This window comes from Astyanax mexicanus, chromosome 20 (assembly GCF_023375975.1).
Source record: "Astyanax mexicanus isolate ESR-SI-001 chromosome 20, AstMex3_surface, whole genome shotgun sequence".
NCBI lineage: Eukaryota > Metazoa > Chordata > Actinopteri > Characiformes > Acestrorhamphidae > Astyanax > Astyanax mexicanus.
The window spans coordinates 16,960,516-16,985,494 of record NC_064427.1 but is presented as its reverse complement, the minus strand read 5'-3'; the positions used below and the strand labels follow the sequence as shown (position 1 = coordinate 16,985,494).

At 37.3% G+C, this 24,979-nt stretch overlaps 1 protein-coding gene across 1 annotated transcript; it reads left to right on the top strand.

Moving 5' to 3' along the window:
- Positions 1 to 1,772: 1,772 nt before the first annotated feature.
- Positions 1,773 to 24,227, top strand: fstb (follistatin b). The gene is made up of 6 exons (XM_022685308.2): positions 1,773 to 1,995; positions 7,462 to 7,653; positions 8,798 to 9,016; positions 10,513 to 10,737; positions 15,637 to 15,867; positions 21,297 to 24,227. The coding sequence occupies exons 1-6, from the start codon at positions 1,788 to 1,790 to the stop codon at positions 21,308 to 21,310; spliced, it is 1,089 nt and encodes a 362-aa protein (XP_022541029.1). The 5' UTR covers positions 1,773 to 1,787; the 3' UTR covers positions 21,311 to 24,227.
- Positions 24,228 to 24,979: the final 752 nt, after the last annotated feature.

The window sequence follows — 24,979 nt, the reverse complement described above, 5'->3', positions numbered from 1 at the left end:
ATCAAGGTCTTCTTTAATAAAAAATACCCACAAACTCATACATGCTCTATCAAACAGTTGAGTAGAAGTTAAAAGGTTATTAACTGGTTCCTCATCAGTTTAATCCCTTAAATTCCATAATGATCTTATACTCTAGCCTAATAGGAGATGCTTATGAGTTACCACTTACAACCAATAGAGGGCAGTGAAGCTACATTTTCTCTCCCAGTGTCTTATCTGTCCTGGTGGAGCATCTGTCTACCTGTCCACCCATCAGCAGATCCCCCAACACCTGTCCTTTGATCTATAACCAAAAATGGTATAAAATCCAGTGTACAGAATTTTGCAGTAAACTACCAGGATCTTTAAGGAAAACAAATAAAAAATGTGAAGCATTTTTTAATATTGTATAACTACATAATTTAAAAAAAATGTAAAATCAGATATTGTTTAAAAAGAAAGTAATTTAATATTGTATAAGTGATTGTTAAAAAAAAGAAAAAATCATATATTGTTTCAAAAAAAGAGGTGGTAATACAAAAATGAAAAAAAGTCAATATGCATAAGTACATTCTTTTTTTTGTAAAATCATGTATTGTTTAAAAAAACGGGTGTAATTTTTAAAATTCTGTAAGTACATTCTTTAGAAACAAATACAAAAATCATGTTTTGTTTAAAAAAACAGGTGTGACAGATTAAAAAAAAAAGTAAAAAAAAAGTACATTGTTAAGAATAAAAATATATATATTGTTTTAAAAGGGGGGTGCGGGTGGTGTTTTAAAAAAGAAATTGAAATAATTAATTTTAATATTGTATAAGTACATTGTTAATTATTTTTTAAACTCATATTTTGTTTTAAAAAGGGGAGTGGTGATTTTTTTTATTTTAATATTGTATCCTTGATGAATAGCACATCTCCGTTCTCCCACAGCGTTCAGAGATGCAGAAATTTTAACAGTTTGTCCAACAAACACTCTTCAGACTGGGTGACACGGGGCATAATTTACCCTGATAAATCACTTTTTACACCGTTATCCAGCTCAAAGTAGCTGCACACCTCCTTGCTAGAATCTGGAGAGCCCTAACATTTAAAACGAGCCATTAATAACTTAAAAAGTGCACAAGAAGCTTATTAAACACCACTGTTTACATCCCATAATGCTACTAGCCTCAGCTCCCAGCGCTGCCATCACTGCACTGATAATAACATAGACATATATATACATAGACTTTGCATAGCATAGCAGCTGGTGCCAGGAGGCAGGGTATGTGGAGTCTATATATGTGCTGTATATGTCTGTCATTTTATATGTGTGGAGCTACTTTTAGCTGGATAACGGTGTAAAAAGTGATTTTTCAGGGTAAATTTTGCCCTGTGTCACACAGTCTGAAGGGTGTTTGGACAAACTATTAAAATTTCTGGATCTCTGAATGCTGTGGGAGAACAGAGGTGTGCTATTCATCAAAGGTAAGAACTTTTTTAACGTGTTTTACTACAACAAAAGTCCATTTTACACTGGAGATCTCCTTTAAGCTTCATTTGATGTCACAAACTCTTATAATAAACTCAATAATCCGAACTAAACTCCATGCGTAATTACGCACAGCTTTATTATCCACACTCTTTTCCTCCAATAGGAGAGAAAGTTCCAAATCCTCGAGTTTCTGTCTGCGTTTCTCTCTCTGGAGCAGTAGGAGCGAGCTGTTCCTCAAAGTCCCCGCCCCCCTGAACTTTTTAGCCCCGCCTACCAAAAGGCTCTGCGTTCGAGACTCTCATACAGCGATTTAAAACGCCAGACTGGCTCTCTATGACAGACACAGAGCGCCAAACCCGCCACGCAGCCCGTCCTACTGCTCCACCTCGCGCTCCTCCACCTCACTCTTCATCCAGCCAGCCCTCCTCCTCTTCCTCTCTCTCTCTCTTTCTCTCCGAGCCAAGAATGCTCCAGCTTCGCCAGGGCGCGCTCGCGCTGCTCATGTGGCTCGCGCACTTCGTGGAGGAGCACCGAGTTCAGGGTAAGAAGCGAACTGGGTTGTGTGTTGGTGGTGGTGCTCTTGGTGCGCGTGCTTGGGTTAGCTTTGGCCATTGCGCGCGTGTATAACGCTCGTGCGTAAAAATGTTGGATGAGGAATGTTGGAGAGACGGTTACGCGCGAAAGAAGTAAAGTAAAGTTTCCAACATTTCTTTTCAGGACGAAGCTGTTTGACTGACTGTTGCTTGTTGGTGTTGGACTTAGTTGTGTAAGTGCTGCTGTAGCTACGTGTGCATGGTTGTATCCGTGCGTAAAAAACGCAAGAAGTTTTGGGTAAAAGTTGTGCGTTTTCTATTGCTTTCTCGTGCTGATGCTCTATTTCACGTATAAACCTGCTGTTGTAGCAAACTCTGCATGATTTTATCCGTGCGTAAAAATACAGCGATAATGCTGCTCTCTATATTTTGCACGGTATTTTATAAATGAACAAAATGACCGCTTACAAATTATGGGTTTCTTTGATTTTACCAAATTGAAAACCTCTGGAATATAATCAAGATAAAGATGGATGACCACAAGCCATCAAACCAAACTGAACTGCTTGAATTTATGCCCCAGGAGTAAAAGCATAAAGTTATCCAAAAGCAGTGTGTAAGACTGGTGGAGGAGAACATGCAAAGATGCATGAAAACTGTGATTAAAAACCAAGGTTATTCCACAAAACATATAGATTTCTTGTATTGTGCTTGTATTGCAAAACTAAGTGGTCTGGTATGTTTGATGAATGTAAGTAATGTAATTGCTTTCTATATATCTATATATTTTGGATGGTATTTTATAAAGGAACAAAATGACCACTTGGACAATCACAAGCCATCAAACCAAACTGAACTGCTTGATTTTTTGCACCAGGAGTAAAGCAGCATACAGCTATCCAAAATCAGTGTGTAAGACTGGTGGAGGAGAACATGAAGCCAAGATGCATGAAAAACCAGGGTTATTGCACCAAATATAGATTTTTTTTGTATTGCAAAACAGAGTAGGGTAGGGTTTCTGGATGCAAGTTATGTAATTGCTCTCTATATATTAAACAGTATTTTATGAGTGAACAAAATTAACACTTAAAAATGATGAGTTTCTTTAATTTGACTAATTAAAAACCTCTGGAATATAATCAAGAGGAAGATGGATGATTACAAGCCATCAAACCACCAAGCTGAACTGCTTGAATTTTTGCACCAGGAGTAAAGCCATAACGTTATCCAAAAGCAGTGTGTAAGACTGGTGGAGGAGAACATGATGGCAAGATGCAAAAAACTGTGATTAAAAACCAGGGTTATTCCACCAACACATTTCCTTTGTAAGGAATATGAAGCAGTTTAGCTGTTGCTTGTCATTGCTATATTTTAGTTGTACTGTTTTAAGTGTGAATGTGTTGTTTTATTTAAATAGATAGAAAGATACTTTATTGATCCCAGAGGGAAATTCTGCAAGAATTTATCTAGCTATCCGTTTATCTGTATAAATGTGCACAAAAGAATGTGTAAAATAAAGCAAAGGAAAGTTAGGAATGTTAAAGAAACACAGTTATGCACGTGAAAAAGAAGTCTCCAATATTTCTTTCTAGGAAAAAGCTGATTGCTGTTGCTTTCTGGTGTTATTAGGCATTGGCTAATATCTGTGCATATCTGTGCTGTTGTAGATATGTTTGCATTTAATATAGTCTCCAACACATTTCTTTCTTTAGGAATAAGAAGCTGTTTAGCTGTTGCTTGTTGGTTTTGTATTTTAGGTCTTATAGAGCTGCTGTATCTAAATTGTCCTCATTGTTTCTGTGCTTAAATTAGCGTGGAATGTTGGTGAAACTGTTGCGCACATGAGAAGGAGGACGTATATTTGGAATTAGCTGATTAGTTGATGTTTATTAGTGTGTTTTAGGTGTGAACATGCTGCTTTTTTTTAGCCGTCTGTGCTGTTTGGCCATACACTGTGTGGATTATAAAATGCAGATTGTTATTTGTTGGCTTTTTTCTATTAAAAGCAGAATTAGTTTACTTCTATTTCAGGCACGTGCATAATTTACTCAACAGTGCCTCCTTTCCTTGTGGCTCTACAGCACCGGTACTGTACAGCCAATTATACCAAGACATATTTTTAATTTATGTTTTAATTTATTTGTTTAAAATGTAATGTTTTTTATTCAGACCAATTATTTGTCAGAATGAAAATGGAAATCAAATATTATTAATTAACATTTTGCTTTTATTGGATTTTATCAATCACACAGGAACTTTATTGTATATAACACATTTGATACACCATGGTTTATTGTTTATAAAACCTTTGTTTTTAAAGTGTTACATTACATAACACTTCACTCCTATTGGATTTGGATTTATGCATTGCAGATTATGCATGCAGGACTTTATGCTGTAGAATTAGTGAACAAAAATTTACAATGCAGTGCAAACATAATTATCTGGGGGGGGCAAAAAACATTATTAATATATTTAATTCTTATTTATTTAATGGCAGCACAGTATTGGAGAATATTTTATTGCAGTATTGTATTGCTTTGTCACTGTCTGTATTTTGCAATATTGATAAATATTTTATAGTAATTTTCACCGGAATACTCTAGAAGTCACTAATTCTTTAAACCTGTGTACTAAAAGTTAGAGTAAAACAATTCTATTACATTCTGCGATGTAACTATCATACTGTACACGTGCACATTGTGTTTATAGAGCAGAGATTTGCTGTCATTTCCAGTCTCTTCCACTGTGTTATAATATCACTGACAGTTGGCTGTGGAATATTTAGTAGTGAGTAGAGAAATTTCACAATTGGACTTGTTGTTGCACAGGTGCTGCATTCTATCACACTGTAGTACCACAGTGGTGAAGTTCACTGAGCTCCTCAGAGCCTGAGACCCGTTCTTTCACTAATGTTTGTAGAAGAAGTCCCAGCATGCTTTACAATTTTTACTTGTGCATCATCATTGCAATGTGCACAAGCGCAATAGTCACATCGTAGGACCTGCAGTGTAGGACCTTCTGATTTTTGTGATGCACAGAACATGGACAGAATCAATTTAGAAGCATTTAGGTGCTCTTATCTGAGGCTGGCAACTCTGATACACTCATCCTGTACAACAGAAGAAAACTCTAGCTCTTCCTTTCCTGGGGCGGTCCTGATGAGTGCCAGTTCCATCATCATAACATTTTTAATGGTCTTTGCAGTGACTGCACCTGAGGATACTTTCTTCTTTTCAGATTGACTGACCTTCAAAGTATTTATTTTCTTTATTTAGTTAAGTAGTTCTTGCTTCTCATATCCTGGATTAGAACATTACTCAAATATTCTCTATTCACTATATATATATATATATTTTTATATATATACACTCTTAATGCCCTTAAGAGTAGTGGAAAAACCTGGTTTCCTTCACCTGATGGTGCACAGCTTTTTTTAAGGAGACATTAAAATTATAATTGTTCCAGGTTTCTACAATAAATAGTTAATTGAACAAAAAACTTTTGTTGTAATTTCTTTAAGGGTCAGTTTAATAATATATGTAACAAACTGTGATACCGTGATAACCGTGATACCGCGGTATTTTCTGAGACGGTTATCATACCGTGAAAATCTAATACCGTTGCAACCCTAATTAAGAGACAAGAAATTCAAGTATTTAACTCTTGATGAGTTCAGCACAGCTGTTAACTGAAAGCCTGAACGTTTAAAAAAAAAAAAAAAAAAACTGGATTTAAGGCGTGATCAAACTTTTGACTGGAACTGAATGTCACAGTATGCTTTTCTGAGTTTATCAGGTATATCTTTAGTCCTAACCAACAATGACCAGCTTTAAGAGCGCATAATAAAGCCTGGTAAACTGAATTTGTTGCAGTATAGTGTGTAGAATTGTGGTACATTAGATAAAAAATAGTCCAGAATTATATTTCGGTTGTATTTATGTGCCTGTATGGAATATCTTATCACTTTCCAATGAAAATGAAAAAGAGATATAAAAGAGAGATTTTTAATTTTTAATGAAAGTCAAAGTTTATTTCAGGTGATTTAGGAGAATTTCTATTGGTCTATTTATCATTAACTACTTTAGTAAGTACTAAAAATTAACAAATATACTTGTTACTATTGGAAAGTGATGATACTGTACATGTAATTTCTGTGTAAATCCCGAATTGCCGAATTTCTCTTTTGCATACTTGAAAAGCTTAATCCACACTCATATTTGGTTTGTTTGATGATATCAGAAAAACAATATTTGTTTACAAATTGGTACTGGAGTCAATATAATATATTGGTATTAGTATTGATGCTTTTTAGACAGTACCCACTCTTAGAAGTGTTAGGGTACAGATGCATCAAAATAAGATTAGGCTGAAAAAGACAGGGATTAACTCTAGTTCTAGACTATATATTTTACTTTTAATGGAAAATCTTCATTCAAAATTCTATGCTTAACTACTGTCTGGAAAACTGCCCCTAATAAATAAATAAATGTACACTGACCACAGATTACGGTTGCATGAAATATCATTTTAGCATTGTCATTGCCATGTACATAGGCACAATATTCACACCACAGGACATGCAATGTTTTATTCAATGTCAAATTTAGTTTTTAAAGCTTTTTGCAGGTTGATACACACAAAAATCACACATTGGTCATGATTTATAACTATATATACCAGATTACTGATGGCATTATCCCAGTTTCATTTATGCTACACCAATCATTATTGCACATATTGCATTATTATTATCAAGACATGTTGGATCATTGATTTCTGGAAAAATATGGTGTTCATTCCTGTATTTTTTTTATATTGCAAAACATAGTATACTGCCAAAAGTATCCACACACTTGCATTGCTGTGTTTAGTGATGTGAGGTTTGGATGAAGCTGCTCAGCCATGGAAACCCATTTATTAATATATTTTTTTGTAATTTTATTTCTAATTTTGTCCCATTTCTCCCAAATTAAAAATAGGCCAACATTCCCATCCATTCAGCTGCTACTCAGCTGTTTATCCCCCATCACTAGAGATGCTACAACACCAGTAGGGTGAAGACTAGCACATGAGTAGCATCACAGCGCTAACGCTGGGAGGAAAGCGCAGCAACTCTGTTCTGATACATCAGCTCACAGACGCAGCCTTGTGCTGATATACATCACCCTAGGAGTGATGAGGGGAAAGAGAGAGCGCCATCTACTGTACTCATCCAGAGAGAGCAAGACCAGCTCTCTGGCTGATGGCAACCAGCTATCTCCCGATCATAGTGGCAGGGCTTTCGACCGCTGGACCACTCGGAGACCCTACATGGAAACCCATTTTAAGGAGGTTTGTGGTGACAGACTCTGCAGAAAGTCGGTTGCTCCGTGCACTATGCTCATCACCATATAAGTATGATGGATGCTGAGAATGTTCTGAAGGACTATTGGGTTGTTGTATTTAATTCTGACAGGTCTGTTTTTTATCAGGTGGGAACTGCTGGTTGGAGCAGGGGAAGAACGGGAGGTGCCAGGTGCTCTACATGTCGGGGATGAGTCGCGAGGAGTGCTGCCGGAGCGAGAGGCTGGGGACGGCGTGGACCGAGGAGGACGTGGGCAGCAATACTCTGTTCCGCTGGCTTCTTCTGAACGGAGGAGCTCCAAACTGTATACCCTGTAAAGGTACGACACTAAAACACCATCATTTCTTTCTTTCCTTCGGCTCTTATTCAATAAACTGCTGTGTGAAAACAAAACTAACTGAATTAAATGTGCAGTATACAATATAAACACACACACACAGCGCAGTTCAGACTCTGGTCCAGACATTCAGGTGTGAAAACAGCTTTTACGATTATAAATGTATCATATTTATCTTAGATTTAGGCATAATCTGAATCTGGAGACCAGCTATGAATGAGGAAAGAGCAGTAATATTTGTCACTCTGCCTGCTCTAAACTCCTTTGAACACAACAAAGACTACAATTCCCAGCATGTACTCACACCGGACTTCCCTGACTCTGCTGATAATCAATCAATCAATCAATCAATCTTCATTGAATCATTGAATCTAGTTATCTAGCTCTTCTGGAACACGTTTCCTTTGTTTATTGTCTTTTGTTACAGATTAATTTTTGTTTCCGACCTTCTGGCTGGTTTCCAGACCCAGATTATGCCTAAATCTATGCTAAATAGGATACATTTATACTTGTAAAAACTGGGTCTGGAAACCAACAATGACTCCAATTCCCAGCATGCACTCACACCGGACTTCCCTGACTCTGCTGATCACGTGACGCTACGCGTTCCCACTTCCCCAGTTACTGATTGTTTCCACCTGGTCTGTCTAGTATAAATACCCCTCAGTTTGCTCTGTTCTCTGCCGAGTATTGAATCTAATCTAGCTCTTCTACAACGCGTTTCCTTTGTTTTTGCCTTTTGTTATCGACTTGTTTTTGTTTCTGAAATTTCGGGTGGTTTCCAGACCCAGATTGTACCTATAACTAGGCTAAATAGAATACATTTATAATTGTATAATATATAAAAACTGGGTATGGAAACAAACCATGAATGGTGGAAAACAGCCGGTTATATTTGTCAGTCCTGATGCTATCAGTCTGTCTGCTCTGAACTCTGAAATACACAGCCAGGACTCCCGTGAACACATGACACCACAACGTTCCCCGTTCCCCGCCCGATTGTTTTCACCTGGTCTGTCTTGTAAAAATACCGTTCAGTATGCTCTGTTCTCTGCCGTGTTTTGAATCTAGTTATCTAGCTCTTCTACAATGCCTTTTGGTACCGACTTGTTTTTGTTTACGTTAGAGACGTGTGATAACGTGGACTGTGGTCCGGGGAAGCGGTGTAAGATGAATAAGAGGAACAGGCCGAGGTGTGTTTGCGCTCCAGACTGCTCCAGCTCCACCTTTAAAGGCCCGGTCTGCGGTTCCGACGGGAAAACGTACCGGAACGAATGTGCTCTGCTCAGAGCCAAGTGCAAGAGATACCCCAACCTGGTGGCCCAGTACCAGGGCAAGTGCAGGAGTGAGTATACAACCATATTTCATCATAAGTTTAGTGTCATTTATGAGTTTTTGGATTTAATTTAACTCAATTAAGTTAAAATAAGTTTAAGTTAATTGTTTTGTTTCCATTTTCAGTCGAATTTTCTGTTATAGACTAAGCCTGGTCCTAGACTGAAGTACTTTGCTTAGATATTCTCCATAAGAGAGCCGAGTTCAAAGAATTGACTCCAATTTTTTATTCCAAACTTTTATCTGTTTTCATGAAACACATTTTTAAATGCAAACCCAGTCTGAACCACAAATTAGTTAGGATTAAGTGGGATATATTAAAATAATGTTAAATAAGTGAAGTAAGATCTGAATGTTCATTTTATAAGTGTTCATTAAAGCAGCTAAAAAGAGGCTGGATTCTATAAAAGTGTCTTAAACAGGATTTTCATTAAAGAAAAAAGATAAATCGTTGTCTTGTAGTTTAGTTTCTAAATTTTCTGATGTAATTTTTTCTTCACTTCTACATCTACAGGAGCTCTTATATACTAAAATGTTTAATTTAATAATACAAAAAAATCTGAATATCATTGAAAAGTTACTTTATTTTAGTAGTTCAGTTTAAAGAACTTTTGTCGCATTTCAAAGCACTTTTAGCCGATGCTCAGAACAGGCTTACAATACTAGTGATAGGGGCATCACATAGGACCATTAACAAACCATTACCAAAGTGAAGGGTTCAAAAAATACAAATGTAAACCAGAAAGTGATTTAAAAATTTAAAACAAATTTGATTGCATTTTTAAAAGGAGTAAATTATCACAAATACATTATGTTATATTAATTAATACACTAAATATTGATCAAATTATATTAATTTTTGGATGGTTACACAAACACTGATCCAATTTGACTCTTATGAACCATTATGGCTGTTTCTTACTGTTGACAACAACAGTTTGAGAACCAGTTTAAGCAAGTTCTTTAGAAGATATTGGTATTTGAGTTTAAATCGTATTTTCTTGATTCCTCATCTGTTTTGTTAAAAGAAGAAAAACCCATGTGATAATGTCATGATAGTACAGGATGCACAGATACACAATAAGATATTTTAAGTATCAATACAAAAGAGTAGTTAGAATGAGCAGGGTCAATCACCAGTGCACAGCAGCAAGAAGGAGAAAACATACCATAAACGAGAAACAGTCCGAGGGTTATACACAGGCAAGGATAAATCAAAGGGCAGGCAGGAATCAGGGTAAAAAAAACTAAACAAGGACGATAACGTGTAGTGAAGGTGTATTTATATGGGTGTGGACAGGTGAATTCAATATTCCGGTGATTGGCTTCTTGGAGGTGCTGTGTGTGCAATGACATGTAATCATGAGGGGGAGTGACATTAATGTGTGGTGCCTTCTGGGTATCTTAGTCCATAGACAAGAGATGAGAGGAGGAGAGACAGATAAGGATGAGCTACAGTGAAAAGCTTTATTTATCATCACTTTTCCCATTTTTGATTCTCCTCAGAAACCTGCGAGGACGTCCGCTGCCCGGGCAGCTCCACCTGCGTAGTGGATCAGATCAACAACGCGTACTGTGTGACCTGCAACCGCCTGTGCCCTGAACTGACCTCACCTGAGCAGTACCTGTGCGGGAACGACGGCGTGGTGTACGCCAGCGCCTGCCACCTCAGAAGAGCCACCTGTATTCTGGGGAGGTCCATCGGGGTCGCATATGAGGGGAAGTGCATAGGTGAGAATATGGCCTGTTTTTATTATTTATATATATATACATATATATATACAGGGGTTGGACAATGAAACTGAAACACCTGTCATTTTAGTGTGGGAGGTTTCATGGCTAAATTGGAGCAGCCTGATGGCCAATATTCAATAATTGCACATTAAGAGCACCAGTAAGAGCAGAGTGTGAAGGTTCAATTAGCAGGGTAAGAGCACAGTTCTGCTCAAAATATTGAAATGCACACAACATTATAGGTGACCAACCAGAGTTCAAAAGAGGACAAATTGTTGGTGCACGTCTTGCTGGTGCATCTGTGACCAAGACAGCAAGTCTTTGTGATGTATCAAGAGCCACGGTATCCAGGGTAATGTCAGCATACCACCAAAAAGAACCAACCACATCAAACAAGATTAACTGTGGACACTGTAAGAGGAAGCTGTCTGAAAGGGATGTTTGGGTGCAAACCCGGATTGTATCCAAAAAACATAAAACCACGGCTGAACCCAAATCACAGCAGAATTCAATGTGCAAAATGGGGCTGTATCCTGGATTAATAATTTACAATATACAATGCTGTGTATATTGCAAAGAATTTCCAGTATTTTAGGGAAATAGTTAAAAGTTCATAGGGGGCTATTAATTTTGACCTGTACTGTACATATCACATATAGCACAGCAAGGCAACACTTCCTTCTGGGTAAAACTACAGTAAATTCCACCAATTTTATTTTAAGGTAAGGTAAGGTAAGATAAGATAAGATAATCCTTTATTAATCCCACAATAGGGAAATGTGCAATGTTACAGCAGCACAGAGGAAAGGACAGAGAAACAGGTCAGGAAAAAATATAAACAAATAATAATATTAAAACTATGTATACAAAAAAATACAGGAAATATATAAAGATACATAAATTATACATAGTAAAGGAAAAAATATATACATCTAGTTCCGCTAAGATAAGGTCAGAGGAGATGATTATTGTAACATTGAGGAGGAGGCCGGATGCAAACGCAAGTCACTTTTATTAGACATTAAGAAACTAACAAAGAACAAAACTCTACGGAATGATATAACAAAAAGTTAACTAGAACAAAACACTATGAACCAGAAGATACACTAAAATACTGAAACAAACAAGCCAAAATAACAAATAAAGAAATAAACTACATAAAGCAAACCTTGAAAACTGAAGACAAAAAACACAGCAGGTCTGAGGCTAAACAAAACATATAAACACAATCTAAACAGAGTAACAGCATAAGGTCAAACAAAAAGCGCGACAGATAACAAAGGAGCACATGTGGAATTTATACACAGGCAAAAATAAGGTTACAACACTAATGGCTAGGGCGGGGCTGGGGCGAAGGATAACCAAAACAAATGCCATGTGCTCAAAAAAAAGCACATGGCTAAGGACACAAGACAGGAAAACAGAGACAGACACAGGCTAAGGTGTGACAATTATAGTAGGGTGTGACCAGTATTATTGCACAAAGAGTAACAGTAAATAAATATCAAATAAATAGTAGATAAAAAGGTGAGAAAAATATTGCATGTTAAACATATTGCACAAATGGTGATAAGGAGATCACGGTACACGTAGTGAGATGGATATTAGAATGTATGTTTTTCATGAAGTACTAAGATAGTTAAGAAGTGTTTACTGAGAGCATGGTGTGTTGTACAGTCTGATGGAAGGAAGGACCTTTTTTGCTGTGTGATGAGTTTACTGTATGTTTAATTCCTTACTCATCACCCCACTCAGTTTATACACACCTAAAACCTGCCTAACTGATCCCTGATCAGGTTCAAACCAAGCCAACACGCTTAGCTTATATAATACACTCTAAACATGTGGTCCTCATTAGTTTGCAGTGGTGCACAAACACACCATTCCATTATCTGAATACTGAGCCTGACTATGACTTGCTAGATTTTTGTTCAGAATTCAGAATCTGTATTAAAGCATTTACCTGTAACACTGATGCAGGAATTCTGAGCAGATGCCTTTATCTGATAGTAAACATGTACAGTACATGAACATCAAATGTTTTTCTTATTTTTTCTCTACTGTAAATGATTAGTGAAACACATAAGGAATCATGTAGTAACTTAAACGTGTAAAATAAACCAAATTATTGAAATATTAAAGAATTTAGGTGCTTTTTTGAGACACATAGGCAGAGCTCTTTCTGCGTACGAGTACTCGGTTCAGCAGAACATGTTGCCCTGCAAAATGTAGAATAAGTGAATAGCTTTGCTAACTTGTGCCCTCCTGTTGCCCTCTCTCTCTCTCTCTCTCTCTCTCTCTCTCGCCCTCGCGCTCACGTCGTTGGTCTCTCTCTCTCTCTCGCCCTCGCGCTCCGCGCTCTCGTCATTGGTCTCTCTCTCTCTCTTTGTCTCTCTCTTTCTCGCCCTCGCTCTCCGCACTCTCCTTGTTGGTCTCTCTCTCTCTCTCTCTCTCGCCCTCGCGCTCCGTGCTCGCGTCGTTGGTCTCTCTCTCTCTCTCTCTCTCTCTCGCCCTCGCGCTCCGTGCTCGCGTCGTTGGTCTCTCTCTCTCTCTCTCTCTCGCCCTCGCGCTCCGTGCTCGCGTCGTTGGTCTCTCTCTCTCTCTCTCTCTCTCTCGCCCTCGCGCTCCGCGCTCTTGTCGTTGGTCTCTCTCTCTCTTTCTTTGTCTCTCTCTTTCTCGCCCTCGCGCTCCGCACTCTCCTTGTTGGTCTCTCTCTCTCTCTCTCTCTCTCGCCCTCGCGCTCCGCACTCTCCTTGTTGGTCTCTCTCTCTCTCTTTGTCTCTCTCTTTCTCGCCCTCGCGCTCCGCACTCTCCTTGTTGGTCTCTCTCTCTCTCTCTCGCCCTCGCGCTCCGCACTCTCCTTGTTGGTCTCTCTCTCTCTCTCTCTCTCTCTCTCTCGCCCTTGCGCTCCGTGCTCTCATCGTTGGTCTCTCTCTCTCTCTCTCTCTCTCTCCCTTGCGCTCCGTACTCCGTTCTTGGTCTTTCTCTCTCTCGCGCTCACGTCGTTGGTCTCTCTCTCTCTCTCTCTCTCTCGCCCTCGCGCTCCGTGCTCGTTGGTCGTCATTGGTCTCTCTCTCTCTCTCTCTCTCTCCTGCCCTCGCCCTCAGCGCTCTCGTCGTTGGTCTCTCTCTCTTCTCTCTTTGTCTCTCTCTTTCTCGCGCTCCGCACTCTCCTTGTTGGTCTCTCTCTCTCTCTCTCTCTCTCGCCCTCGCGCTCCGCAATCTCCAGCCAACGTTCATTAACAGGGATGTCTGCCGTTCATGACACTTAATGTGAAGTAATTCACGTTCAAGTTCTTTATTAAAAAACGTGTTGCGTTCAGTTCAACGTTCTCGAAAAAATAAGCATGTTCAATGAACGCGTTCTTTTGAACTCGTTCACGCACAACACTGATTTAGATGGATGATATGAAAAGTGTGAGGACTATCTCCTCGAAAAGTTTCTCCATATATCCAGAAGCTAGATACCCATAGGAGAAAGTCCATCGTCAGTCCAAAAGAAAGTTTTTTTTAATGGGTTTATTTGCAGTGATTTTTGGGAAAACAGGTCAGAAATCAGCTCGTAAGACTCTGCTCACACTGTGAGACAAGCGACCAAAATGTCCGGCACATCAGAAATCCCTCCTCACGTCCGACTGCTCATTCGCAGCTAATCGCACATCGCTTTCACTCAATCATGAAATTCTGTTGCATCCGACCAGATTGGGCTTAAAATCAGGTTAAATCTCAGAGTGTCTACCTGAATTTAAGCAAATAACAAATGTGACCAGTAATACATACTAACAATACACCTAGACCCCCACTGCTACCCAGCAAATTCGTTTTTTTAGAATAAACTCTCTAAAAGAGTTAATATCAACTCATTTTAAGTGTATATGCGTGACCATTAATACACTCTATGACAGAGTTAAAGTAACTCTTTTGTGGGAGTTGGCCTTATAGACAGACAGACAGACAGACAGATAGATACAGTCATATGAAAAAGTTTGGGCACCCCTGTTAATCTTAATCATTTTTAGTTCTAAATATTTGGGTGTTTGAAACAGCCATTTCAGTTTGATATATCTAATAACTGATGAACACAGTAATATTTCAGGATTGAAATGAGGTTTATTGTACTAACAGAAAATGTGCAATATGCATTAAACCAAAAATTGACCGGTGCAAAAGTATGGGCACCCTTATCATTTTATTGATTTGAATACTCCTAACTACTTTTTACTGACTTACTGAAGCACAAAATTGGTTTGGTAACCTCATTGAGCTTTGAACTTCATAGCCAGGTCTATCCAATCATGAGAAAAGGTATTTAAGGTGGCCAATTGCAAGTTGTTCTCCTATTTGAATCTCCTCTGAAGAGGGGCATCCTGGGCTCATCAAAACAACTCTCAAATGATCTAAAAACAAAGATTGTTCAACATAGTTGTGCAGGGGAAGGATACAAAAAGTTGTCTCAGAGATTTAACCTGTCAGTTTCTCTCAACTGTAAGATTCCAAAACTGAGATTTGAAAAATATATATATACGTAAATATATAAATACAAAAACTATACAAAGTGTGTCGTAGATATGAGGTAGCACAGTAATACAAAATAAATGATGTTTAGTACATAGCAGGTATCAGCAGATACGACAAATACTAAACATAAACCTGTACAAGAGTGTTGTTTTTAAGTTAAGTGTGAATAGTGTAGTGTCCAGGAGTGTGAATATATAGGACGTACCATAAAGTGTCCATATTGCCCAGGAGTGCAAATGAACACGTAAAAATGTACAGTAAAGTGTCAAATAGTGAAAATCAACTCTCAGCTTTTTAACTCTGAAATTTTAACTCTTCAGTTTTTGCTGTGTAGATATGAGGCACTTTTTAACCCCCCACATCATATTATTTCCCTCAGATGCACAGTCTTGTAATGATATCCGCTGTCCCGAGGGGAAGACGTGTCTGTGGGACGCTCGGACGGGACGAGGACGCTGCTCCGCCTGTGAAGAGGACTGTCCAGAGAGCCGTCCCGGAGACAGCGTCTGCGCCAGCGACAACACCACCTACCCCAGCGAGTGCACCATGCGGCGGGCGGCCTGCTCGCTCGGACGCGTCCTGGAGGTCAAACACTCCGGATCCTGCAACTGTAAGTAGAGGATCCTGATGTGCTTTCTTATTTTATTATTTTTTACAGAGCTGTATGTTATGTGGCTTTGTGCTGACTTCAGTTCAGATCCTTTATAGTCAAAAATCCATGGTAATTACATGAAAAGTAATGCAAACAAAATTAAAGAAGCCATATGTGAAATGCCAAAAGTCAGGGACAACTTGGGAATACCAACATAACATCTGTATAAGTTGTGAGATAAGGGGTGTTATCTTGTTAGTGAGGTTAAAGATTGGTCTGCGTGCTCATGGCAAGTCAGCATTATGTGAATTATGGGAGTTTATTGAAGTTTGCTAGTTCTTATAAAATATAATTATCTAAGCTCTACTCTACATCCAGTCTGGCTTGCTATGTCTCTCTTACTCGTCTGATGGAGGTACGGCAACAGCAAAAAGACAGCCTGTAGGGACTTAAAGCAAAAAATAAAAAAGCTCCCAAAATTACTTTTATTTTATTTTTTACAAAAATATATACTTTTACAAAAATAAACTTTTTACACTTTTTTAACCGTTTATTTATAATAATAGAGCATAATCTGTTCATTCCAACTCTGTTACATATATCATATCAGATCTCATATTTCATGTATTTTGGGACAGTCAGGCTTAACCTTTTTCCACTTCTGAGGACAATAAGCAAATACCAACCTAATTCAATCCAATAACATTTGATTTCTGCCACTTATAGACCTGCGTAATACTGTATATCTGCTTTGAGCCAATTTTACTTCAAAACAAAGACCCGTTATGAATTATTATAATCCAGAAACAAAAGGTCACATTGTTGTTCTCTTCAAACAGTGCCGTTTACTGGTGTAAACATGTCATGTGGAGATCACACAGGGGCCATACCTTCCCTGGTGCTGATGGTGCTCATGCCCGTAGCCCTGGCGTGGACTCACGGCGAGGGTCATGTGATAAACAGATTATATTTAATTAAGACGTATTTAAATCAGATGTCGGTTTTGGATTGATCAGGATTGTTTAGAGCAGCGGTTCTCAGTCTGTTCCTCCGAGATGCCAAGATGTTCCAGATTTGTTGTTCTTCTCTGGTTACTTTGGAACAAACATCTGCACTATCGGGAATCCCTGAGAACAGAGCAAATTAGGAAATTACAATCTGATACTGAAGTCAGTTCAGGTGATCAGTTTCATTAAATACACTCTTAATAAGAGCCAATAAAACCCTAAACCATATTTTTCTCATTAATAGCTGAAAAAAAGCTGTGTTCTTTTGCAGTAATAAAACGCACCAGTCCTGATTAAAATGTATATAAACATTTCCTAACACTTTTTATTTTTTTTATTTATTTTTATTTCTGCCTCTGCAGCACCTTTAAAGGTTCAACTGTACTATAGGCGTGGATGATGCTTTCTGTGTAGATCAGACAATCAATAACCATGACCCCCTGCTGACGTCCAATCATCTGCGTGATATCGTCTCTTCGCAGTCAAGAGTCACACTGCTGCTGCTGCAGTTCAGCCAATCAGCTCTCCCTCCTGCCCCGTGCCTAAACCCATACATCACCCAGTGCCCCTCCCAAACAAAACAAACTGAGGGGCAGGAACTCACCAGATAAAAATATTTGGTTATTAGAACAGTCTCTAAATATTACTGTTAATGTTCTTAGAACGTTTTTATTTAATGTTTTTTAAAGGTTCTGGTGATGTCGCTACAACATCACTGTCAATGTTTTCAGTTTTAGTTTAGGGAATGTTTTAACTTTTAATGTAAATATTCGTCTAGCTGGGAACAATATGTAAGAAACGTTCTGATAACGTTGTAATTCAAACCATTATTATGTCACACATTTTTAGAACGTTCCTGTAACTTTATGTCTGACGTGGAACATTTTCAAAACATTGCTAATTGTTCTTAAAATGTTCTTGAAACATTACTTTTGTAAGGTTACAGGCTAACCTTCCTGTAACATTTTGAAAACATTGCTAAACATTCTTATAACACTCTTGAAACATTATTTTTTTAAAGTTACAGGCTAACCTTTGTGGAACATAATTAAAACATTGTTAAACATTCTTATAACTTTCTTGGAACATTATTTTTGCAATGTTACAGGCTAACTTTCCTAGAACATTTTCTAAACATTGCTAAATGTTCTTATAACATTCTTGGAACTTTATTTTTGTAAGGTTACAGGCTAATTTCCTGGAACATTTTCTAAACATTGCTAAACGTTTTTATAGCATTCTTGGAACATTATAATTTTTAATATTACAGGCTAACTTTCCTGGAACATTTTCTAAACATTGCTAAACATTCTTATAACATTCTTGGAACATTATTTTTGTAAGATTACTGGCTGACCTTCCTGGAATATTTTTAAAATGTTGTTAAACTTTCTTATAACATTCTTGTAACATTACTAAAACACTGCTAAACATCCTTATAATATTCTTGAAATATTATTCTTATAATATTTTTGTAAGGTGAAAGGCTAAACTCCAAAACATTGTTAATAATAACAATAATAATAATACACTTTATTTATATAGCACCTTTCATACATAAAAATGCAGCTCAAAGTGCTTCATAATAAAATTAAATAAAACAGCAAAATGTAAAAGTAAAACAAAACTAATAAAACAATTAAAAAGTGACAATTTAATAAAATAGTATTAAATAAGACATTCATATTCAAAAACAATCTAGAATAAAATAGATTAAAAAATTATACAAACAACAAAATTAATCAAATAAAAAAAATTATAAGCAGAACAGAAGCTTGTAGAAAGCGAAGCTAAACAGGAAGGATTTTAGCTGCCTTTTAAAGCTAGTAACACTCGATGACTGATGAATATTAATTGGCAAAAAACAGAAAGCTGCTTTTGTGGTTTATTCTGGGAACGTTCTTATAACTTTCCTGTAACATTTTTAAAACATTGCTAAACGTTATTATCATTTTCCTTGCCATGAGCACGTTGGCCAGTTTTAAACCTCACTCACAAGATAGCACCTCACAGCTTAAAGAGGAGTGGGCCATTACCTGAGATAACATTTAATGCCCAGTTTACAGACATTTGGCATGTGAGTGTACAGGAGAACAGCTGTAAGGTAACGTTGAAATTTTGAAGTATTTTTGAGGTCATTTGGATCGTTTCTTTTGGCTTCTTCAGTAATAAAGTATGACGTGATGTTAGAACATGATGAAAGGCTGTGATGGGAATTGGATTTATGCACGAATGTAATCCAGTCCACCCTGTTTCCTCTGCTGTCTGATCTTGGAAACACTTAAAAGGACATTTCACAGTTGTCCACATCTTGTCGTGTCTCACTAGTGTCATCACTGATGTCATACGTGGGTGTGAAAGTGACTGACCTGTAGTGAGGTCACTGGAGGAGACACGCTGCAGTGAAAATCCTGTTTATAGCAAATGGAGTGGAGTGATGGAGTGATGATTGATCTTCCTGATGGTTCCTTTCCATCAGTGCCAAACATGATGTATTAAAATATCCTCCTTTCATAGACTTGTTTAGTGTGTGTATGGAGTCTTTTGCTGCTGAATACAGCTCTGGAAAAATATGAAAAGAGTACTCCAGTTTCTGAATCAGTTTCTCTGATTTTGCTATTTATAGGTTTATGTTTGAGTAAAATGAACATTGTTGTTTCATTCTATAAACTACAGACATTTCTCCCAAATTCCAAATAAAAATATTGTCATTTAGAGCATTTATTTGCAGAAAATGAGAAATGAGAGAAATGACTGAAATAACAAAAAAGATGCAGAGCTTTTAGACCTAAAAAAATGCAAAGAAAACAAGTTCATATTCATTTTTAAGTTTTAAGAGTTTAAGATTTTCTTCATGCATCTTGGCATCATGTTCTCCTCCACCAGTCTTACACACTGCTTTTGGATAACTTTATGCTGCTTTACTCCTGCTGCAAAAAATTTAAGCAGTTCAGTTTGGTTTGATGGCTTGTGATCATCCATCTTCCTCTTGATTATATTCCAGAGGTTTTCAATTTGGTAAAATCAAAGAAACTCATTCTTATTAAGTGCTCTCTTATTTTTTTGTTTTTTTCCAGAGCTGTATATGATGTGATAATGTGAAACGGGACTGTTACTAACGATGCTCTGCTGGATTTATGTGCTGTAAAGTATCTGTTAGCTTTTATAACTGAACTCTGCTCGTTGTTTTAAGTTTCTGTGTGCACTAGAATTAAACCCAGGCCTTAACCTGTTTTAATTTCACTGTTTTTAACACCTTAAATTCCCTTTAAACAAAATCCCCTTTCTATTTTTTTAGAGCTATGAAACTTACAGTACATACACTGACATACAATAGTCTTCATCATGGACTAGGAACTAGTATCTTGTCCCATGACTTTTGCCACATCCTGTGTGGGGTCTCCTGCATTGATGTGGGTGTATTCACCACAGGCGACTCTAGCCAGACACCGCCGGTCACCATCATTAGCAAAAAGATAAATGCATGCACAACAGATATGTCCCATTAATCTGATTATTTCACAACCACCATTATCCACCATTATTCATTAGTCTCTCTCATATAGATATCTAGATATCACCTCACCATGTATACTGGTGTTATTGTTCCAAAGCTTGATCTTTAACACACGATCAATTACATACATATTGCAGTCCCATGACTTTTGGCATGTCAGTGTATGCTGTATGTACCACATAACACTTGCTGAATTGTTCATACTAATTATGTAATATAATAATAAGACAAATAAATAAGGAATACGCTTGGAGTTTATGGGGTTAATGATTAGAAATTGAAATAATAAATTAGAAACACTTTTTTTAGTAAGATTTCTTAAAAAATGCGTGAAGTAAGACATAAATCAAGCGAAAATCATTGCTTTTTGTCTTCAATTTGGACTAAAGAATCTGCACAACTTGACTTGTGACTTTTTGTGCATGTATTTTAAGTCAAATTAAGATGGATTAAGATCAACATTCTTATATAAGAAAAAATATAATATACAGCACTGCAAAAAATAAGAGAGCACTTAAAAAAACGATGAGTTTCTTTGATTTTACCAAATTGAAAACCTCTGTAATATAATCAAGAGGAAGATGGATGATCACAAGCCATCAAATATTATCAAATATTGATTTCTGAACGCTTAAAACTTTATAAAAAAAATTACTTTTTTGCTTTTCTTTGCATCTTTTTTGTTATTTCAGCCATTTATCATTTTCTGCAATACTATACAATAAATACTCTAAATTATACTATTTTTATTTGGAATTTGGGACAAATGTTGTCTGTAGTTTATAGAATAAAACAACCAAGTTAATTTTACTTAACCTACATAAACCTTTAAATAGCAAAATCAGAGAAACTGATTCAGAAACTGAAGTGCTCTCTTCTTTATTTTTTCCTTAAATAAAAAGTACTTTTCTTTTTGCTTCCAGGCGTAGACCACTGACCCGTCTGAACCCCTGCCCCCCCTCAGTCCCGCCACACGAGGCTACCCACCTGCTTTCTTGTGCCAATCAGAAAAAAGCATTATCATTTCAGATGCTTTGTCGGACCGCTAACCATTCATGGTTCTTTTTTTGTAAAAAAAAAAAAAAAGATGAGAAAGACTTTTTCTTGTTGATTAAAAGCCATGCGGTGAGTGTGCGTGTGAGTGTGTGTGAGTGTGTGTGCTGTTGTGTTTGGTACTGATGCAACAGCTGCTGTGTTCCTCCGTGTAGCCATCACGGAGCTGACGGAGGAAGAGGAGGATGAGGAGGAAGAAGAGGAGGATGAAGAAGAAGAAGAAGAGGAGGATGAAGATTAGGACTGCACGGATTATGCTCACGGTTCTGCGCCGGACTCTCGACAGAGTGCAGAGTCAGTATTCAGACTGTAAATAAGACATACGCCTATTTATTTTCCAGGGAAAGAAAGAAAAGTGGAAGATTTCATATAGCTCTGTCTTCTGGATGTTTATTTATACATATTTTTGTTCTTTTTTATTTATATTTCATTTATAGTGTCTGACTGACTATCTTTTGTCTTCTGTATATTATCCTCAAAAACCACACTATTTATTATAAGGTGCAATGTGTTACGTAAAAAAAATAAGAAGTATATTAATTTCTATATATATAGCGGTTGGACAATGAAACTGAAACACCTGTCATTTTAGTGTGGGAGGTTTCATGGCTAAATTGGAGCAGCCTGGTGACCAATCTTCATTAATTGCGCATTGCACCAGTAAGAGCAGAGTGTGAAGGTTCAATTAGCAGGGTAAGAGCACAGTTTTACTCAAAATATTGCAATGCACACAAAATTATGGGAGACATAGCAGAGTTCAAAAGAGGACAAATTGTTGGTGCACGTCTTGCTGGCGCATCTGTGACCAAGACAGCAAGTCTTTGTGATGCATCAAGAGCCACGGTATCCAGGGTAATGTCAGCATACGACCAAGAAGAACCAACCACATCCAACAGGATTAACTGTGGATGCTGTAAGAGGAAGCTGTCTGAAAGGGGTGTTCGGGTGCTAACCCGGATTGTATTCAAAAAAACATAAAACCACGGCTGAACCCAAATCACGGCAGACTTCATTGTGCACCTCAACTGTCCATAACCACAATAAATTATTGTGGTCTAAAACCAGGTGTTAATTCAGTTAAATTGTCCAACCTCTGTATATATAAATAGGTGTCATTTTTACAGTATATACAGCCATGTGAATTATTGTATGTAAAATTAGAACAGTCCATGAACATCAACGACTTATATAGACATGCATTAAAAATAAAATTTTTTGGAGTAAATTTTACTTTTACTTTCTTTATAAAACAGAAATACATACATATCCTCACAGTTCTAGGGTTACTTCCACATTAAATCCACATGGTCATTAATACTTTACACCCTGCGCAAGGGGCATTGCGTTGCTCATTGCTATCTTACACCCCACCATCCATCTCCCTCTGTTTGGTTTGGTTTGGTTTCACACAGACATAAACCGAAACACACCAAAATATGCACCAATAAACCACACAAGCTCACTTGTCACCTCTGATTGGCCAGAGCAAGTGTTTGGTATGGGAGCAAGACAGTAAATATATATTCCAGCATGTATATATCTGTACAGTGTAAAGCTCCGCCGAAAATTTTGAGTTTTCAGTGGGATGTGCAGCGCAGATGTGCACGTAGTAAACAGAGTCAAGCGGCTGCAAGCAGTGAACGCAGCGCATACTGCGCTCCTAGTGTGTAAACAGCATGGAGTGATAGTGTTTGTTCAAAGCTGTAGTAATTAGTGTTATATGGCTAATTACTGTTTTTACACCTGCTCAATCAAATCAAACTAAACCCTATCTGGACAGGATTAGTTTCTCAGGGGGTCCTGGGTTAATTTTTTAAATCTCTTTTATGGGTATTTGTCCACTGCAGCGCACTGTAATTACACTTTGCGCAAAGAGATTCCACAGAGATCCATGTAAAAACACAACAGCGAATGGAAATGGAGGAGCTACTGAACGTCGCAATGTCATGTGACCGAAAAAAGTAAAAAAAAACCTCACTGGTCCTCCTGTTTTTTCAATTGCAGTCCAGATGCAGGAGTTTTATCACTATATAGAAAAAGTGAGAAATATTTTTCACAGACGTCCCCCTGAGAAACTAACCAAAAAGCGCTGGTGTGAAAACGCTCTAAATGAAGCTCAGATGTCTGTATGTCTATAAGCTTTTCACAGGGTGTTCTAACTTTCTCACATGGCTGTATATATCTGTATCTGCCTGGCTGTGTGTGTGAGTGTGTGTGCACCAGTGTGTATGTATGAGTGTGTGTGTTTTTGTGTTTGTTGGAAAGTTAATGCTCACTAATAAATGGACGTTTTAAGTGGATCTGGTTCTGTTTACAATCAATTCTGTCCTAAACAGCTCAGCCATTAAACTCTTTATACGCTTTTTAATTCACTCTTCTACAAACACAGCGTCATTAGAAGTGAAAGAATAAAGTGAGGGAGAGAAGAAAAACACATGGACCTTAAAATGCCATAATAATGCTTGAATGCAGTGTTTTTAATTTTTGTTGACTTTTTTTGTTTGTATTTTTGCCAACACTTTTAATGCAGTCGATGCTCTTAAATGTAAATGGCGCTACTTTGTTTGTATCGCAAACTGTATAGGATTAACTATATCAGTAATCTTATAATAATTTGTTTATTTTTAATGTTCTGTTGTTCCTTTTTGTCCTTTTTTATTTTTTCTGATGATTTTTTTTTTTTTTACAATTTTTGAGATTCATTTATAAATGTATAGTTCTGTTTTTTATTGTTACGTGTACATAAAAGTAATGATGCCATTTGTAAACATGCATTACGAGTAAAAACTGAGGAAAAAATACATTGTTTCTGTTTTATTGTGTTTTCCATGACTCAGAGTGACTCCGCAAAAAAAAACAAAGAAATAAAAAATGTTGTGGGAAACCTGAGATTTATTTGGTGAGCTCATACAGAAACTTATAGGCACCTGTAAAAGAATATAAAATGAAAAAAGCTCATTATCTGGGCAGTAATGGTGCATTGGGTTGTTTTATATCAAATCGAGCCAATATATTTTTTTACTTCCTTTGAAGGTTAGAATTGTTAGGGAAAGCAGATGATAACAAGAACATTAAACAGTATTTTCTTATATATTTAAACAGCATGAAATAAAATTAATATCTCAAGTTATCAAGACAAATCCTGTCTTTTTCAGAGATGTCCATGCATTTCTAAACAAGACAATGCAAAACCACATGCTGCACACATTACAGCCAGAATATGTCCCACAAAGTAAATTTGCACATTTAAACAGCATTATACCACAGTTAGTTCCAACCCTGCAATGTGATTGGCTGAGAGGTGTTCTATAAGTACCGTTATCAGCCGGTAATGCACTGTAACCAAAGCTCTCCATGAATTACTCCGCCACAAACAGGTAACCTAGCAACGATGCAGCGCTTACAAGCCAAACAGCACAGAAGCTACAAACAGAGCAGCAATGGAACTATTTGAGCTATTTGAACAGATCCTATTTTCTCCTCCTCTTTGACTCTAAATCTTTTAATAAACAGTGATAATGAAACTGTGGTATAATCACAGTAATACACTGGG

What these genes read in the sequence shown, in the direction of transcription:
- fstb (XM_022685308.2), top strand. Translation starts at nt 1,788, where the DNA reads ATGACAGACACAGAGCGCCAAACCCGCCACGCAGCCCGTCCTACTGCT. An exon ending in AAACTGTATACCCTGTAAAG is followed by an intron (nt 7,654 to 8,797) that starts GTACGACACTAA and finishes TGTTTACGTTAG; the next exon opens with AGACGTGTGATAACGTGGAC. An exon ending in ATATGAGGGGAAGTGCATAG is followed by an intron (nt 10,738 to 15,636) that starts GTGAGAATATGG and finishes TATTTCCCTCAG; the next exon opens with ATGCACAGTCTTGTAATGAT.